We start from the raw sequence: 20,070 nt of genomic DNA on the forward strand, positions 1-20,070 counted from the left end.
CCAGCCGGCTGTGAATGTGTAGCTGTGATTTAACCATTGCTTTCCAAAGCTGCAGGCCGCTCCCGCTCCTGACCTAGGCAGACGTTGGGGTGTGTGTGCGCCAGGGCCTGCGGAGTTGTCTGCTCGCAGTGGGTGAGCTTTCATCCAGCCGCAGTCCTCGTGCATCTCTAAAGCTTGCTGGGTAGCTATGTGCTGATTAGGCCTTAGCCCAAGTGTTGTGTCCAGTTTCCGGGCGCTGCCTTTGAGAACAGATGTGGACAAATTAGAGAAAGTCCATAGGGGAGCAACAAAAATGACTAAAGGTCTAGAAAACGTGGCCTGTGAGGGAAGACTGAAAAAAAAAATTGGGTATGTTTAGTCTGGAGAAGAATGAGAGGGGACATGATAGCGGTTTTCAAGTACATAAAAGCTTGTTCCAAGGAGGCGGGAGAAAAATTGTTCCCCTTAACCTATGAAGGTAGGACAAACGTAAGAACATAAGAACGACCATACTGGGTCAGACCAAAGGTCCATCCAGCCCAGTACCCTGTTTGCCAACAGTGGCCAATACCAGGTGTCCCAGAGGGAGTGAATTGAACAGGTAACGATCAAGCGATCTCTCTCCCGCCATCCATCTCCACCCTCTGACAAACAGAGGCTAGGGACACCATTCCTTACGCATACTGGCTAATAGCCATTAATGGACTTAACCTTCATTAATTTATCTGGTTCTCTTTTAAACCCCGTTCTAGTCCTAGCCTTCACAACCTCCCCAAGCAAGGAGTTCCACAGATTGACTATGCGCTGTGTGAAGAAGAACTTCCTTTTATTTGTTTTAAACCTGCTGCCCATTAGTCAACAAAAGCAACAGGCTTAAATAGCAGCAAGGAAGGCTTAGGTGGAAAAACTTCCTACCTGGCCTGTGTGGTTGAGCACTGGAATAAATTGCCTGTGGAGGTTGTGGAATCCCCATTGTTGTCTAAAAACAATGGTCTTAAAAACTTCCACATACCTGTGAGGTATGGTCTAGTTGATACATAGTCCTGCCTTGAGTGCAGAGGACTGAAGTAAATGGTCTCTCAAATTCCCTTCCACTTATATCATAAAATCATAAAATATTAGAACTGGAAGGGATTTTGAGAGGTCATCAAGTACAGTCCCTTGCCCTTGTGGCAGGACCAAATACTGTCTAGATCATGGGTTCCCAAACTCGGGGTCATGAAGAAATTCTGGGGGGAGGGAGGGGAGGCAACCCAACCCCTCCCCCCTCCATCAAGTTTTGCTGCCCTGGTCAGGTGTGTGGTTTTTTTTTTTTTTTGTTGTTCAACAAGTTTTGCTGTTGGGGGGGGACGGGACGTGTGAGGGTTTTTTAAAAATCAGAAAGGGGGCATGATGCTGAAAAGTTTGGGAACTGCTGGTCTAGATCATCCCTGACAGATGTCTGTCTAACTGCTCTTAAATATCTCCAGTGATGGAGATTCCACAACCTCCCCAGGCAACTTATTCCAGTGTTTGACCACCCTAAGACGTTAGGAAGTTTTTCCTGATGTCCAACGTAAACCTCCCTTGCTGCAATTTAAGCCACGACGCTGTGAACATGGTGGCTAATGCGACACTGAACAACTGTATAGCATTTTACACTTCTCATGTACCATAAATATCAACTTCTTCTTCAGGCCTAATCCTGCCATCCCTCTTCACACCCATAGCGTCTATTGACTTGAGTGGGAATTCTGTGTGCAGAGAGCACTTTGTAACTGGGCTCTGTGTTGGCAGAGCTTTTATCCTGTCGGACAGGGGGCAGTTTCTGAATGGAGACAAAAGACAGTGCAGTGGTTGGGTCACTAGCCTAGGACTTTGCAGACCTGAGCTCACATCCTTGTGTGATGACAAGGATGGTATAAGTCACTTAACCTTTCTGGGCTTCTGTTTTCCATCTAAAATGGGAATAATGGCACTTCCAGAAGGGTTGTGAGGATAAACACAATGAAGATTGAGACTCTTGGAGATGGGAGTCTTGTAAGTACTTTAATAGGCTGATGCCTTTGAAACAGGACTGAAACAATGCCAGTGCGACTGTTGCTTTATCTCAAGGAGATGGAATATGTGAATTAGTATAGGCTTCTCCATCTGTAGCTTCTAGGGTAAAGGCTAACAGGATGGAAAAACATTATTTTTTTAATTGAACCCAGTGTCCGTCTCCCGTTAATTCAAGCTGTGCTGGATTTTTCTACAGTTCCTGGGCTCTCCGGTAAACAGTCTAAATGGGATTCTACTTCTGACCTGTCGGGGTCACTGGAGGAAGCCACAGGACAGACCATGCTGTGAAAAGGCATACTTGCTCATCATATGTATAGTAGGCGAAGGGCATGTATGGGAGGCGAAGGGGGGGCGGGGCGGTGACGTGCAGCATGACAGCAGCTCCAGGCCCCGCCCCCTGGCCGTGAACGTCACCGCCCCGCCCCCTTTCGCCTCCGGCCATGGCACTCGGCTGACTTCTGCGCTGCTCAGGCAGGCTGCCGCGTGGGAGCACGTGGCGCAAGCGACTGTTTGGGCTCTGCAGCACCCCTTATGCAGCACGGTGAGTGCGGAGCCCAAACGGCCATTTGGGCTACCCGGTCCCCCAAGTGAGAGGCAGGAGGGGGAGGAGAAGAGAAAGAGAGAGAGGGGGAGGCACTAGAAGGAGGAGAGAGAGACAGAGCGAGAGATCGGAGGCTCAGAAGAGAAGACCAACGTGGAGGAGAGACCTTAAAATCCCGTCTTATGACGGGCTAATTGGCTGGTTCTAATAGAAAGTCTAAGTGACAGCAGAAAATCACTTCCATTATTGTACTGATTAAAATTACCCCATAGTTGCATTAAAATATGTTCTCCACACCCCAGATTGCTTCTGTTTCACTTGGCATTTTACAACCTGTGTTGTAGCAACAAATGAAACTTGAAAAGGACTTGGCTTGCGATGCTACGATATGGATGATTGCTATCACGAGTTTCTTGAACCTTTTCAAAGCTTGGCCAACTGGATACTCTTAATAATACAAACTCTTACATGGTGTTTTTCATCCTGAGCTCAACAGAGTGATTCACCAAGAAGGTTAGTAGCATTATCCATGTTTATCAGATGGGGAAACTGAGGCACAAAGCCGTGACGTGACTTGCTCAAGGTTGCCCAGCAGGCCAGTGGTGAAGCTGGGAATCAACTTCATATCTCCTAAGTCCCAGTCAAGGGCCTTCTCTGCTGTTTTGAGTAGGAATCTCAGTTAATCAGTCAACCAATTAAGCAGAATCCCACTACCGCGCCACTCTCCCTGCATGTGGGGCTACTGCTCCTGGCTCCCCTGTGCTTGGAGCTGCCCTCTCCCAGCAGAGGCCGTCAGCCCCAAGCTTAGGGGGGCTAGCTTCTGCTTTTGACCCACGCACACTAGGGATGCAAGAGAGTAATCAAGTACTCAACACCCGGTAAGCCAAAGCTTATTTGGTAGTGGAGTCGAGTACTCAACTACTCATCCCCCCCCCCCGCCCCCACTTGCTGCCTCTGTATCAGAGGCAGCAAGGCGGGTGGGGAAACAGGAGCTGGTGCTGCCCACAGAAGTGAGGGAAGGATTCTGCAAAGCAGCCTGGGCCTAGGCTAGCCACAGGCCGAGGCTGCTCCAGCAGCAGCCCTTTTCCGCAGGGGGTTCCAGCTCCTTGCTGGGACCTCCCGTGGACAGGGGCTGCTGGACCCAGCATAAGCTGCTCAGTCCTGGCTCGTGCCCGTCCGGGACTGCTGGGCTCTGCCTTTTGAATGTAGTAAGAGCCATGTGTCCCCTTATCGACTAATCGTGTTCTCAATATAAATTGTGTCGAGTACACGATTAGTCACTTACCCGCTTCTTAACATCCTTACCGCACAGGTTGGGCAGCCAGTTTCTGCTCCCAGTGGGTTGTGGGTGTGGCGCTGGTCCCAGGTACTGATTAGCATCCCTAGTTTGAAGGAGCTGCCAACATTTATAGTAATAAAATCACGCCGACTTGTGTTCAGATTCCTCTTTGTCTCAAACAGTTGAGACAGGCTGCACACTGGAGACTTGCAGCAATGCTACTCGGTATGTCCTGTACTCACCAGCGTTGGAAACAGCCCCTACCCCGCCTGATCCTGCCTTGAAAGCAGGGTGGTTTTAGTGAGTCAAAACCACAAGCACATCTGGATGCTAGGGTCACGAGCCATTCTGCACGGTGGGGGGAGAAATGACTCTGTTTTACCCAGTAAAGTTGCTACGCTTTTTCTTGTATTCTTGCTCCCATCTTTGTTTGGAACATCCACTGCCTCCATGGTTCTGAATCACGATCTCCCAAATACGGGGCTATCACACTGCCAAAGGGAGAAGGCTGACAAATAGCGCCTGTTTTCAGACTAATACTAAATATACTCTGCCCTATGATCACATCCTCCTTGTAAAGCTCTTAACACACCATACAAGCTGTAACGAACAAAGCCTCATCATAGCTGTCTGTAGCAGGGAAATGCCATCTGTGTTGGATGGGACAGGGGGACCGGAGAGATGAAGTTGCAGAGTTTAGAACCGGGATTAGAATTTAGATTGCCTAGTGTGCTGGAAATTTAAAAAGGGAAATGCATGGGAGATGAACTCTAGTATGCTAAAATAGACAGGTATATTTGGACAGTGAATCTACCAGATGCTAAAAAAACCCCAACAAACCCAACCTACTTTTTATCCTGTTGGAGTCCAGTTTACATGCAGATCCTATTCTGGTGTATCTGGAATGTACTTCAGCGGAACAGGTTTTTATTTTTGTTTCGAGGGGTGTTGGAGCACAACATTGTGTGGAAAACTTCCTAATGTATATTTTTAAATTGTTTGACAAACCCCCAGTATGAGCAGAAATATTTTAATGCTGTCAGGAGGCTCTGGAATGTCTGTCTTTGGAGGTTTTTAAGAACAGGTAAGATAAATTCTGGGTCATGGACAATCTAGATACTAGTTAGTCCTGCTTCCGTGCATGGGACTGGACTTGACCATGAAAGTTCCCTTCCGGTCTTACGTTCCTGTGATTTATTTCTAAGAAATCTTCCCAGGCAGGGCAAAGCCAGGTGTACGCATTTCAAAGTGTTGTAAACCAAATACGGTTGTCAAAATTCTATCCGCACAAAACTGAACACCCTAGCCCCGCCCTTTCTCTGAGGCCCCGCCCCCACTCACTACATTCCTCCTCCCTCATTGGCTCACTCTCCTCCAGCCTCACTCACTTTTCCCTGGACTGGGTAGGGGGTGTGGGAGACAGCAAAATCTGTAAATGGGGGTGCAGGCTCTGGAGTGGGGCTGGGGATGAGGTGCAGGGGGTGGGGCCTTGGGATTCGGAATGCAAGAGGGGCTGTGGGTTGATGTACGGGCAGCATGAGGGGTTTGGGGAAGTTCAGGGCAAGGTGTTGGGGTCCAAAGGGGTGAGGGGTTCGGATGCAGGAGGGGGCTTCGGACTGGGGCAGGAGGTTGAGGCTTGGGCTTACTGTGGGCAACTCCCTGTCAGTGGGGTTAAAACAGGCTGCCTGCCTGTCCTGGCTTCATGCTACGCCCCAGAAGTGGCCGGCAGGCCTAGCTCCTAGGTGGTGGAACTGAACAATAGGCGTGCAGACTTGGTGCTCAGGGTGGGGACAGCATGTGGAGCCTACGGCCCCTCCACCTAGGCGCTGGACCTGCTGGCTGCTTTTCGGGTGCAGTGCGGTGCCTCAGGACAAGTAGGGACTAATCTGCCTCAGTTCCGCAGCACCAATGACCGGACTCTGAGTCCTTTTTCGATTGGGTGTTCTGGTCGAAAACCAAACACCTGCTCACCCTAAAGCCAAAGCCTGTAACTTTGTGTTGGCTGTGGACAGGCACACACCTGAAAGTGAAACTACCCAGTTTCTGGCTAGAAACACGTGTAAGTTTCACTTTTGATTTTGCTGCATGACCTGCAAAATGCCAGCAGCTTAAACAATGAACTACATGAGGTCAGGATTTTTGATTGCCCAACTAAGACCAATTAAAGGGGCCACTTTTTTGCAGGCAGTAGAGCCTTTCATCATTGAAGGCGGGTCAGTAACAGGGGCCAGGAAATATTGATACATTGGGCTGTACGTGCCCTAGATCTCTTCTTAAGGGGGACAAGATCACCCCAGCATTTATATGGGATAAGGCGCTCCCACACTACGAATTATAGTGGCTTCATATACTCTGCAGTCATAAGTAAACAGGTGGACTGTGCATTGTGATTGTCTTCCAATACTTATCATATTTGTGCTTTGTTCCTTTGATTATTGGCCCCTGTTATTTCATTTCCTAGTATGTACACCTGGATTATGAGACTCCGTTGTGTGGTTGTTTCTGCAGTCTAGATGTGTCCCTCTGTTACGTGCATCTAGCATAACCCTTGGTAAGGGGGCCGCTTGCTAGAAAAGCCTTCCACAGCTTCTGTGTCCAATGCAACAAGCAAATGTTGCAACGAATCAAAACCTCACGAGGATATCAGGCAAGGAGAAAAATCCAGGAAGAAGAGAGCTACATCACTTGTGGCAAATAGAGCGCTCCCAATAATAAAGAAACATCATACTGGTAACAGAGGGACACATCTGCCCTGCAGAAACAGTCTCACCACAGTGAGTCTCAGAATCCAGGTGCATGTCCTAGGGGTCATGCTGAAGGGCTTAAAAATAGCAGTGTAGACATCCCTGTTCAGGCTCTGAGACTCACCCCCAGGTCTCCGCTCCTGTCCAAGTGGGAACATGACACTGCTGTTTGCAGCCCTGTAGCACAAGCTTGAGCTTCTGTGTGTAGCTCAGGGGTGGGAAATCGTTTTTGGGTCAGAGGCCACTGACCCACAGAAGAATCAGTCCGGGCTGCACACAAGTGAGGAGCAAAAAAAAAAAAAAAAAACCCCTTTGGGGGCCAGATCCAGGCAAGACGGGGACCACATCCAGCCCCCAAGCCCTTGTATAGATCTAGGCTCTGGGGCCTACTGCCACAGGCTTTTTTTGCAGCGTAGCTGTACCCCGAGTGGCTGTTGGGTGCCAGCGTAGTACTAGAATCGGAGATTTTAATGCCACGGGGGTAGGCTGTCCTAGGATCAAGTGTCAGTATCTCATTCACTGCCTAGCCTGGAGCAGATTCCTGTTTGAGGAGTTGGGTTTTAATGAAATGCTCTGCACTGTCTCCCATCTGGCTAGTAACTGGAGTAGGGCAGGCGGGCTGTAATTTCCAGTGCCTTTAGGAAGCTTTATTCTGGCTCCTGCTCTCCCTGACCCTTGCAAACAGTTCTGTGCAAACAGTAGCTCCAACCCCTCCCACCCGCTTGCTCATTACTCATTCCCCTCGTCGGACTGTGCTCCACGTCACCAGCTGGCATTGCACTCGATGGATTCCAAACGCCAGCTGGTGCCAGGGTATTTATGCAGGCAGCAGCAGAGCCTGGCCAACGGCCCGTAGCCACGTTGCTGCACAGCTTTGCCGAGAGAGCAAGGTGAAGGGGTTTTGGAGATGAGACGCCCATGCAGTTATTCAGGAGGGGTCAGGATTACTGCCGTGGTGTCCTCACAGGGCTCTGGCTCCCTCGATGATGGTAACCAGAAGGCTGCTTGCGTGTGTGCTCGCTGATGTGTGCTGTGTCGACTTGTGCACTTAGTCTCCACAGCAGACCCCGAGAGGGCCCCCAAAGACCACAAACCAGGTAAGGATCAAAAGTGCCCGGCCCGGTTTATTAAGCGAAGTCCTGTAAGAGTTGTCAGTAGACTCTACAGAACCACTACACAGATGTACTCCGTAACAATGGATTGACTGAAGCAGTGGGAAATTTCCATTGCCCTCTAGGTCAGTGTTCCCCAATTTTATTTGGCCACAGAACCCCTAGGGTTGCTGCGTTTCATCAAGCGCAGAAAAAAAAAAAAACCCCTGCCACCACAGCTCTGTCTCTTTAAGACGGGACGGGGGGAGTGCTGGCTCTTCGCGGAACCCCAGGGTTCCACGGAGCACCAACTGGGAAACACTGCTTTAGGTCATCCAAAGACTGTCCCCCCAAGACAAACAATTTACACATCACTCCCGACATTGTCCGATTGCCACCGTCTGACATCAGGTCACCACCCATCACCCTGTACCTCGTGGTTTGATCATATCAGCTTTAGCCATCATGCTGTCATTTCAGACCTTTTCCTAAACCTGGGTCTGTATCTGCGGGGAGTGGGTACCAAGGTCTTTTTTTAATGAGCTGGTGGTACCATGTGCTTTCCACTTAGGTCCAGTACCAATGACTGTTCTACACCTGGGCCTATTACCAATTAGTGTTTTGCACTCTCAGCCCTGTTCGTGCAAAAGTTCTGTGAGCAGGGGCCTGCCTCCTCTTGCTCTCAGCTCAGCTTTGCTTTATGTTAGCCATGTTTTGTCTGTTGTTAGCTAGACCTCAGGCCTCAAACCAGGCCTGTGCTACATAGGCTTACGTTTTAGGCTGTCATAGTGTCTCTGAGGGTATGTCTACGCTACAAAGTTAGTTCGAACTAACAGACGTTAGTTCGAACTAAGTTTCATAGGCGCTATACTAGCGCTCCGTTAGTTCGAACTTAATTCGAACTAACGGAGCGCTTAGTTCGAACTAGGTAATCCTCATTCCACGAGGATTAAGCCTAGTTTGAATTTACTAGTTCGCATTAAGGGCTGTGTAGACCCTTAATTTGAACTAGTGGGAGGCTAGCCCTCCCCAGGTTTCCCTGGTGGCCACTTTGGCCAACACCAGGGAAACTCTACTGTCTCCCTCCCGGTCCCGGACCCCTTAAAGGGACACGGGCTGGCTACGGTGCCCGTGCCAGGTGCAAGCCTGCCAGCACCCAGCCAGCAGACCCTGCACCTGGCAAGGATCAAGTCACCCACCCGATGCCCCCCAGCCCTCCCCCTCTTCCCGGGACCAGGCTGGCGGCTCCCGGGAGCTTGCCCGGGACCGCAATAGACGGGCACCCGCCTGGGCTAGTGCAGACATCGTGGACCTTGTCCACGATCTCCGCACTAGGCCCAGGAAAGTGGCCAGCTAGGGCAGGAGAGCTGCCTGGCCACCCGGGAGCAGGTGTGCATGAAAATCAAGGGGGTCCACTGAGACCCCCGACCCTGAGCCCTGAGCTTACAATGGCCGTCCTGGGTCAGACCAAAGGTCCATCTAGCCCAGTAGCCTGTCTGCCGACAGCGGCCAACCCTAGGGACCCTGGAGGGGATGGACCGAAGACAGTGACCAAGCCATTTGTCTCGTGCCATCCATCTCCAGCCTTCCACAAACCTTGGGCAGGGACACCACTCCTACCCCCTGGCTAATAGCACTCTATGGACCCAACCTCCATGACTTGATCTCACTTCCCTTTAAACTCTGTTCTAGTTCTAGCCTTCACAGCCTCCTGCAGCAAGGAGTTCCACAGGTTGACTCTTTGCTTTGTGAAGAAGAACTTTCTGTTACTACTTTGAAGCCTGCTACCCATTCCTTTCCTTTGGTGTCCTCTAGTCCTTCTTTATGGGAACTAATGAAGAACTTTTCTGTATGCACCCTCTCCACCCAACTCCTGCTTTTAGAGACCTCTATCCTGTCCCCCCTCCGTCTCCTCTTTTCTAAGCTGAAAAGTCCCAGTCTCTTTAGCCTCTCTTCATATGGGACCTGTTCCCAACCCCTGGTCATTGTAGTTGCCCTCCCCTCTCCCACCCTCTCTCTTCCCCTCTCCCACCTCCTTTTCCCAGTCTCCCCCAGTTTTGTTCAATAAAGACAGATTCCATTTTTGAACACAATTGTCCTTTATTTTGTACATCAAGAAAAGGGGCTAGGGAAGGGTAAGTGGAAGGAGGTGAGGGAGGAATGGGGTACGAGCCCCCGATGGGGAGGACTGGGCTGGCTCTGTGGGCTTCTGGGTGTGGAAGCTCTCCTGCAGCCCCCCAATTGCCCCCTCTCCCCAGATGGCAGCCTGCGGCAAATGCAGCCGGGCTGATGGCCGAGTGGTGTGATGTGCCCAGTGTGGGTACTCAGGGCATTCCAAGCCAGGACTGCTTTGCAAGCGGTACACCCCTGAGAACTGTCTGTCCGAGGTGGTGGTCGGGACCCTTTAAGCGCAGCCCTCGGCTAGCCCGAGACAGCATCTCCACGCTCTAAGTCCTCCTCTGATGCCCTGCCGGCACTGCTTCCGGCCATCCTTAACCTAGGATCAGGGTCCACTTAATGTGGACATGCTAGTTCGAATTAGCAAAACGCTAATTCGAACTAGTTTTTAGTTCTAGACGCGTTAGTTCGAATTAGCTTAGTTCGAATTAACTAATTCGAACTAAGTTAGTTCAAATTAGCGCTGTAGTGTAGACGTACCCTGAGGAAGGTGAAACTGGGCTTCTCTTCACGGTGTCTTTGATTTTCTCACTGTGGTCCCAGGCTGCGGGTGGTGGTGAAGGTTTAACATCTAGGGTCTGGTGGTAGCATCTGATAGGATTGCCAGGTGTCCAGTTTTTGCCCGGACAGTCCAGTAATTGCATTTTCTGTCTGGTTTAAAAAAAAACAAAACACAATTTTTTCCCTTCCTTGTTCAGAAATTTTTGTGAAGGCAACCCTAGCATCTGGAAGCCAAAAAGCTGTAGTTATAGGTGCTGCACAGACCTACAGCACATGACCGTCGCTGTCCTAAGGCACTGACAACCAAAGGGTGACATTTCCAAAGGAGTGTAAGCGACTGCAGACAGAGGAGTCTTCTGGCTCGGGTAGATGTGCTTGTGCTTGCTTTTGTAACTGCCACCAGATGGATTTGAACCTGGGATCTCTAGAGCTTAATATAGGAGCCTCTACCCTTTGAGCTAAAACCCAGCGGGCTCTCAGCCCATGCTGTAGAGGTCTCTTGGTCTTATCTGTTGCTGTGGTCTAAGTGCCACTGCATGGGACAGTGAACCTCACTAGGGCTACGTCTACACTACAGGCTTCTTGCACAAGAACTATTTTACACAAGAGTTCTTGTGCAAAAGGTCTTCCACAAGAGTGCATCCACACTGCCATGTGCTTTTGCGCAAGAGTGTCCATGGCAGCGTGGATGCTCTCTTGCACAAGAAAGCTCTCATGGCCATTTTAGCCATAGGACTTTCTTGCGCAAGAAACCCCTGTTGGCTGTCTACACTGCCTTCTTGTGGAAGAGCTCTTGCGCAAGAGGGCTTATTCCTCGTGGGGAGAGGAATAACTCTTGTGCAAGACGCCCTGTTTTCCGACGCTTTACTGTACATTGACTTGCGCAAGAACGTGCGTGCAATGTAGATGCTTTGCAAGTTTTTGCGCAAGAACAAGTGTTCTTGCGCAAAAAGCCTGCAGTGTAGACATAGCCTAGGTGTTTGGGTTACACTTTCATCAGGCGTGTGCACTCAAAACAGTAGCCATGATGGCAGGGGCAGGAGTATGTGGCACCAGGCAGCTACAGGGGTCGCTCGCCCCCACCTCAGCAGCAGGAGCCGGAGTGACCCAGCAGCCTGCTCTGTTCCACCCCGTCCCCTCCCAAACTGCCGCCGTAGTGAAGCCAAGCACAGAGGACTGGAGGTGTGTGGGAGAGAAGCAGGCTCCCTCTTGCCTCTGTGGTGTGTGTAGGAGGGATAGCAACTGCTGCTGCTGGCCTGCACCAGGTCCCCTGGTAATTCCCTGTCTCGAGGGACTTCAGGCAAGGAGCAGGATGGGGCGGAGCATGTGGAATGGGGCAAGGTGGGACCTGCAGTGGGTCCAAGGTCCATTACTGGCCCTGTTGCAGCATAAGACAGAAGGACCCGCGTCAGCATTACTGCCCTAAATCTCTTGAGCCCTCAGGCCACGTAACCGTTGCTGCCTTAGCCCTGGGAGTCTCAGTTCCCCAATGGCCTGCCACATCTGTTTCCAAACCTGGCTGGTCATGAGACTTCAGACATTTAAAGCGGAATCATTCTGATGACTAACAGGCTTTTGATTTCTTTCCACTTGGGTTCAGACGTGGGTTTTTAGTGCTTGCTAATTGCTGTCTTGATTTGCCAAAGCTGGTAGAAAAACAGTGCGGTGTGCCATCTGAAACTTGGAACCCTGCTTTGCAATAGCACGAATCATTAATGTGAGCCATTCGTGAGATTGTCAGCTAAAATCATGTTGGAATTGACCAGCGCTCTGGAGGAGAATGGTAAGGATGTTGTGGTATTAAGGTATGAAATCTTGCAACCAGCATGGCTGGGCAGCCTTTGGTGGTCAGCATGAGTGCTTTAGAACCAGTAAACTTTACAAAGCCTTGCAGCAGCAACTAGAAAGAAATACTCTTGGGCTACGTGTACACTGTTTTGCACAAGAGTTCTTGTGCAAAAGGTCTTCCACAAGAGCGCGTCCACATTGCCATGTGCTTTTGCGCAAGAGCGTCCATGGCAGTGTGGACGCTCTCTTCCGCAAGAAAGCTCTGATGGCCATTTTAGCTATAGGGGTTTCTTGCACAAGAAAATCATGTTGCCTGTCTACACTGCCCTCTTGTGGAAGAGCTCTTGCACAAGAAGGCTTATTCCTCATGGGAGAGGAGTAACTCTGCTGGAAGAAGCCCTGTTTTCCGACGCTGTACTGTAAATTTACTTGTGCAAGAATGCGTGTGCAGTGTAGACACCCGGCAAGTTTTTGCACAAGAACAGCTGTTCTTGCGCAAGCAGCCTGCAGTGTAGATGTAGCCTTGTTCTTTTCTGTGTGTCACTATTATGTGGCACAAGGTCTCTGAGATACTCACTAATCCTTGGTCTACACTTAAGGCTTTGTTTCAAAACAACCCTCCTTAGGTCGAATTAATAAGTGGAACATCCACACTTCTAAGCCCATTATTTTGAAATCTGTACTCCTGCTTTCCTCGAGGAATAATACTAATTTCAAAATTCGTTATTTCAAAATAGTGGTAGTGTGCCACTTTTTCAAAATAACTGCTCCCCAGTGCCTCTAAGTCAAGGTAGTATCCTTATTCACGGAGCCTGCCTCGGACTAATTTCAAGAATTCCCTGGAGTGAGGACACGCTCTTTTGATTTTGTAAAATCAGGAGTTATTAAATCAATTTTAGTTATTTCTAAATGGTTTCCTAATGTAGACATGCCGTAAGGGTTTGGATTGCAGGTGGGGGTGGAACACCGGTCACCTGAATTCTGTTTCTGTCTCTGCTGCTGATGTGCTGATCATGGGCAAATACTTCAGTTCCTTATCTGTAAAAAAGAAAGCGTATAGGGCTCTTCTTTATGAAACTGTTTCAGACCTACAGATTACAGCAGTATATGCGTCAACCTATCACTAGTTAGCATTACCTGTTAAATGTTTCATGTAGGGCTTTTTAGATCACAACTGAAATGCAGCCCCCTCTGGGGTGGAGTGTGGTTGCCGGGTGAACAATTGTCATGCTGCACATGCTCAGTAGTTGGGTGGGAGAGAAGGGAATGTTTGGCAAAGATGGTGGGCAAATCCCTTGCTTATATTAAGTGCTACCGGACCTTTAACATCCCCACAGAATCTTTGTTTTGTTAAGGCCTTGTGTGAAAGACCGATAGATGCAGTGTTTTATAGATTGCCATCATCTAAATGGCTCGGGCTAACCTTTACTAAATGCAGTTTCTGTCTGTTTGTGTTGAAGCCGACAATGCATTAAAAGTCTTTGTTTCTAGACATCTGCACTAGCCTGAGCAGGAGGGAAGCTAAATGGCTCCTGTGGGGGGTGGATAGAAAACCTGTGTGTTGCCATCTGCTTGGAAACAAATTTTCCAGTGTTCTAGGTTTTGAGTCTCTGATTTCAATCCAGGTGATGCTGCTTGTCACGTTATGATATCAAATCAATGATATACAAATCAAGTACTGGCTGCTAATACTGCACTCTGCAGTGAAGGTGGTCTTTGCAAACAGTGAATTCCACCTCTCCCACCCCTGTAAGGTAGGGTAAATGCTCCCATTTTGCAGATGGGGAAACTGATACACAGATAAGTGTCTTGCCCAAGTTCACTTTGTCAATAGCAAAGTTCTGAAAATAGAACCCTAGTGGCTTGATTTCTGGTGCTCTGCTTTTTCCAGCAATAATAATAGCTAGCTCTTGTACCGTACTTTTCATTAGTAAATCTCAACTCTGTGTACAAAGCAGCTCAGCAGGATTATCCCCATTTTACAGTTGGGGAAACTGAGGCACAGGGGCATGCGACTAATCCGACGTTGCCTAGCAGGCCAGTGGCAGAGCTCCTTGGTGTCCAGATTCCCGGATCATTGCTCCATCAACTAGACAATACTGCCTTTACATTAAATGGCATCACTGGTAACCGATATTTATTATCTGAATTGTCTAATCACCTTTGTATGTGTATCTGTGTCTAGTGGAGATGGAAAAAAAATAAGTGGTTTAGAAAACTTGGCTTATGCGGAAAGGTTAAACCTGGGCATGTTTAGCCTTAAGAAAAAAAGACCTGGGTGGGACTCAACAACAATCTTCAAATCTGGTATGGGCTGTGTAACACAATGTGTCTCCTCACCATGGCGCCTCCTGCTGGTCACTCTGGGAATTAGCTTCTTGGTGCTGAAGCACCCCCTTCTGGCTGGTGTTCCCCCCTGTCTCTGCACTCTGGGAACCCCCAGCCCCCTCTGCCCTCCTTGCCTCAGTGATCCACTGCCAGTCTTCATCTAGCCCCTTACCTCAGGGGCAAACTGCTGTGTGACGTGGCCACTCACCATCGGCAAAGGGGTGTGTGGACCTGCTGCCTTCTCCTATTCTGCCTGCTTCTCTGCAGCTTTAGGACACTCAGGCCTTGCTTTAGGCCCTGCAGCCTGGGAGCTTGCCTGGCCGTCCCCAGCTCTGCCTGCCTTTTCCCTAGTCCTGCTCTCACTACAGCCCTAGTACCCTCAGACCTTGTCTCAGGCTTTGCAGCCTGGGAGTGAGGTCCAGCAGGAGCTCCTCAGCTTTGCCTGCCTTTCCCCAGCACTTCCCTGTCTCAGGAAGCTTCCAGGTCCCTCCTATTCCCCAGCAAGAGTGTGACTGTCTCCCCGCAGCCAGGAGCCTTTATTTATACAGCCCTCAGCTGGGCCCTGAATGGCTCCTACCAGCCACAGCTGCACTCCTTCAGCCCTCTCCCAGGGTTGGGTTGTAACCCGTAAAGGGCCAGTGCAGGGCAGATGCTCCATCACGGGCTGTTTTCTGGAGGACTGTGATCATGAGTGTCCGTGTCCCCTGAGGGTTGGACAAGAAGCAACAGGCTTGATCTACAGCAAGAGAGACCGAGGTTCGATATTAGGAAAACGTTCTAACTCTAAGGTTTTGACTGTACGACATGGTGTTTAGCAATACAACTGTTGTGAAAGTCGGGCAGTGTAAAAATGCTGTTTGTCGGCACTTTTGTTGATAAAATGCTTCCACCCTCTATGAGCAGCATTCGTGTTGTCGATGGGAGAGTGCTCCTGCTGACACAGGAACATAAGAATGGCCATACTGGGTCAGACAAAGGTCCATCTAGCCCAGTATCCTGTCTGCCAATAGTGGCCGATACCACATGCCCGAGAGGGAATGATCAAAATGGGTAATCATCAAGTGATCCGTCCCAGCTTCTGGCAAACAGTGGTGAAGGACACCATGCCTGCCTATCCTGGCTAATAGCCACTGATGGGCCTATCTTCCATAAATGTATCTAGTTCTTTTTCTAACCTTGTTATAGTCTGGGCCTTTGCATCATTCTCTGGCAAGGAGTTCCACCTGTTGTGCAGTGTGTGACGAAATACTACCATTTGTATTAAGCCTGCTGCCTGTTGATTTCATTTGATGACTCCTAGATCTTGTGTTGAGATGTAAATAGCACTTCCTTATATACTTTCTCTACAGCAGCCATGATCTTATAGACCTCAGTCACCCCCCCCCCCCCCCCCCCCAGTCACCTCTTTTCCAAGCCCAAAAGTCCCAGTTTTATTAATCTTGCCTCCTATGGAAGCTATTCCATACTCCTAATTATTTTTGTTGACCTTTTCTGAACATTTTCTAATCTTGGGGTGACCGTGTCCTCATGCAGTGTTCAAGATGTGGATGTATCAAGAATTTGTATAGAAGCAATATCATATTTTCTGTCTTATTCTCTATCCCTTTCTAGTGATTCCCAACTTACTGTTTGCTTTTTTTTTTTTTTTTTTAAACTCCTGCTGCACATTGAATGGATGTTTTCAGAGAACTATCCAGAGTGATTCCAAGATCTTTTTTTTTTTTTTTTTTTTTGTGTTAACAGCTAATTTAGACCTCATCATTTTATACGTATAGTTGGGATTGCGTTTTCCAATTCAGGATGTTAACTAGCGGTTAATTGACTAGTCGAGTAGTCAATGGAATTCCTCCTTTCAAATGTACAAGAGCCCCTGCTGAGTCCCCCGCTGACCTCGGGCTCCATGCTTCACTGCTGCTTTGAAGTGCCATGCTGAACCGGAATCAGCTGGGGACCGTGGGTTTCGCGCGGCATTTCCCCAGAGCCTGGGCATTTCAAAGCGGCAGCGCCACACAGCTGATCCTGGGCTCAGCTGTGCAGCGCTGCTGCTTTCACTGTTCTTCTCTCTCCCCTCCCTCCGTCCCCCTTTGCTGCCTCTATCTTGAATAGGCTTCCAAGAGAGGCTGTGGAGTCTCCAAGGCTATGTCTAGACTGCAAGCCTCTTTCGAAAGAGCCTCTTTCGAAATAAAGCGTCTCAACTGCACGGAGAAATTTCGAAAAAGCGGCTTGCTTTTTCGAAAGAAAGCATCCAGTGAGTCTGGATGCTCTCTTTCGAAGAAGCCCTATTTACATTGAAGAACGCCTTCTTTCGAAAGAGGAACTTTCGAAAGAAGGCGTTCTTCCTCGTAAATTGAGGTTTACCACCATCAAAAGAAAAGCCGCGTTCTTTCGAATTAATTTCGAAAGAACGCGGCTTGAGTCTGGACGTAGGGGAAGTTTTTTCGAAAAAAGGCTACTTTTTTCGAAAAAACCCCTGAGTCTGGACACAGCCCAACACTGGAGGGTTTTCAGGACAGGTTAAACTTGTCTGGGGTGGTCGAAGTATACTTTGTCCTGCCTTAGTGCAATGGGCTGGGTATACAGAGTAGAAAATGGGCGACGGGCTGGTGGTAACCCGCTGCCGGACTGGCCCACGCATGACCTTTTTTTTTTGTTCCCCCATCTGATAGTGCTGCTGCGGCGGCAGCATTTGGTTGCTCCTTTGGCCCAGAGCAAAGGGGCAGCAACATTAAGTGCTGCTGGGCCCTAGTGGCAGGGTGGCCGATAGCGGAAAAGGGGGGCAAAAGGAGCAGCTGCCCCAGGGCTCCCAGCTGCTGCTGGGTGGGGGGGAAGGGCGTCTGCCCCCAGCACCACCTCTTCTGCCCGATGTCCTGCTCCTTCTTGGGGCCCAGAGCCACCCCCTTTTGCTAAAGAAGTTGGGCCCAGTGCAGTGTGCACCTGTAATTCCCGGCGTCTATCGCCCCTGAGTATATGGCCTTGTGAGATCCTTTCCTGCCCTACATTTCTATGACTCTGCATGTAAACTAGCCTTTCCAGGAACCACACAACGCTCCCACGCTTTTGTCTTTCCCATCTCAGCAACTTTGCACTCTCATCCTTTCCCGTTGTTGATTCTTAATTTAGGAATGGCTTGATGGGATCAGCCCCATACTGTCTAGCTCTGTATTCTGTCTGACATTGGCCGGTGCTAGATGATTCAAAGTAAGGTAAAATAAACTGCTATCATGAGCTACCCTGCTCCCAAAGAAAGGCTCTTCCTGGCCTCTGTTAGTCATAGCTCAGAGTATTTAGGAGGCTTTCTCTCCTCTTATATCCTCTTGGAGGAAAACATGAAGTCATCACTGATAAATTTGATGCAAAAGTTGAGGGCGTGGTCTGTGACCAGGCTAGCTCACTGACTCAGAGTGATCCGGAGCGCTTGCTAAACTGGACGCAAGCAAACAGTGTGCATTCTCAGTGGGTTTTTTTGCGACGATACTGCCCGATACGCAGTACCAGCACCTCCAGACGCAGTACCAGCACCTCCAGTCAGAGCTCAACAGCTTTTCCTCTGGAGTACTAGCATTTTTTTTTTTTTATTACAAAAAAAGCACTGGTTGTAATGCCGCAAAATGTGAATATATACTCCTGGGAACAAGGAATGCAGGCCGGGGTGGATCCAGCCCATCATGATGCTCTGGGCCACCAACGTCCCATGGCCTAGCAGGAGCCTCAGGTAGGCTCCCTGTCTGTTGCGCCCCACACATCACTCAAAAGCGGCCAGCTGCTGGGACCAGCCTGTGTGTTTTTGCAAAGTGCATGCCTCATATGGGGACCTGCCCTCAGCACAATCCTCACAGCTCCCATTGGCCAAAAACCAGCCAGTGGGAGCTGCTGGGGCCGTGCTTGTGGGCACAAACAGCACATGAAGTCCTCCCTACCCAAGGGGCATGAGGCGCAGAGATGTATGTGGCCCCAGCAGCTGTGCCTCCAGGCCAGAGCCTGCACCTGGCTCTTCAGCCCGTCCCTCCCCCTAACTCCCTGCCCCAGGTCACAACCCAAATCTTCTGAACTCCTCCTGCACCCCTGCCTCTGGTCACAATGCCCTCCCAGACCCTGCACCCCTTCCTATACCCTTCCACCAGTCAGCATCCTCTCCTCCACCCATACCCCTTCCCGGACCTTGAACCCCCTCCACCTCAATCTCTTTCCCCAAGTCACAACCCCCTCCTTCGGCCAAACTCTCCTAGATCCCCCAACCCCTCCTGCACCTCAAACTCCTCCCCCGAGCTCTCTTCTTGCACCCAACCTGCATCCCAGACCCTGCACCTCCTCCATTAACATAAAAGTGTGTGGCCTTGGACCACCTACCAAATTGTTGGAGAGGTCCCTCATCAAAGATTATTGCCCACCCCTGATGTAGGCCATGAGTACAGGATGGAGACACTGTCCTGGGGAGCAGGGGCTTTGAAAAAAACTTTAGTCATGGTGGGTAATTGGCTGAACATGAACTCCCAGTGCAGCACAGGGGCCTGGAGGGTTAATGTGGTCGGGAGACGCATAATCAGGGAAATCTTGAGTAGGACAAGAGATGTTATTTTACTCTGTATTTGGCATTAATGCAGCAGCTGCTGAAAGACTGTGTCCCGTTTAGGAAGAATCAGAAAACAGGACAATGTAGCACTTTAAAGACTAACAAGATGGTTTATTAGATGACGAGCTTTCGTGGGCCAGACCCACTTCCTCAGATCAAATAGTGGAAAAAAATTGTCACAACCATATATACCAAAGGATACAATTTAAAAACATGAACACATATGAAAAGGACAAATCAAATTTCAGAACAAAAGGAGGAGGGGGGGGGGAGGTAAATGTCTGTGAGCTAATGATATTAGAGGTGATAATTGGGGAAGCTATTTTTGTAATGGGTAAGGTAATTAGATTCTTTATTCAAACTCAGGTGTAAAGTGTCGAATTTAAGCATGATTGACAGTTTAGGAAGGGTGTTGATAAATTGGAGAGGGTTCAAAGAAGAGCCCCAAGAATGATAAAAGGAGAAGTAAATATGCCACATAGTGATAAATTGAGGGAGTACCATCTATTTAACTTACCAGAGAGAAAGTGTAGGTATGGTTTGATACCAGTCTGTAAATGCTGACATGGAGAACTAATATTTGACCATGAACTCCTCCATCTGGATAAATTGCGGCTGGAAAGATGTACGTTTTTAACGGTGAAGGGAGTTCACCATTGGAACAACTTACTGAGGGTCATGGTGGATTCTCCATCACTGGCGATTTTTAAATCCAGACTGGATGATTCTAGCAGCTCTTTGGGTGGTACTCTGTCAGGCATAGCTGTGGCATTATTGAGGCAATAGTATGGGTGGTTTGCAGTGGCACATTATTGCTCTTTCTCTAGGATGTGCAGTTTCCAAGTGGTTAGAGCACAGGACAGGGATTCAGGAAACCTGGGTTCTAGTCCACTAACTTGCTTTGCCCCACGGCTCTGCGCCTCAGTTTCCCCATCTGTAAAGTGGGGATGTGAAACTGCCCTCCTTTGCGGAATGCTTTGAGATCTCCCAGTAAGGGCAGGATGATGGTGGTAATAGGGCCATGGAGCTGA

The 20,070-nt window shown here is 49.3% G+C and overlaps 1 protein-coding gene across 2 annotated transcripts in view; it reads left to right on the plus strand.

Annotated features, from left to right (window-relative positions):
• TRAM2 (translocation associated membrane protein 2) overlaps window positions 1–20,070 on the plus strand; it is a 54,849-nt gene that overhangs the window by 8,569 nt on the left and 26,210 nt on the right. The window contains exon 1 of one of the 2 annotated variants that reach the window (XM_075923336.1): window positions 12,115–12,136. The exons of the other annotated variant lie outside the window; for it this stretch is intronic. Coding sequence (XP_075779451.1) covers window positions 12,134–12,136 — 3 coding nt within the window. The 5' untranslated portion in view covers window positions 12,115–12,133. Of the gene's footprint in view, window positions 1–12,114; window positions 12,137–20,070 lie in introns of those variants that run through there. 2 annotated transcript variants of the gene reach the window in all.

Source organism: Pelodiscus sinensis, chromosome 3, assembly GCF_049634645.1.
Source record: "Pelodiscus sinensis isolate JC-2024 chromosome 3, ASM4963464v1, whole genome shotgun sequence".
NCBI classification, from domain to species: Eukaryota; Metazoa; Chordata; order Testudines; family Trionychidae; genus Pelodiscus; species Pelodiscus sinensis.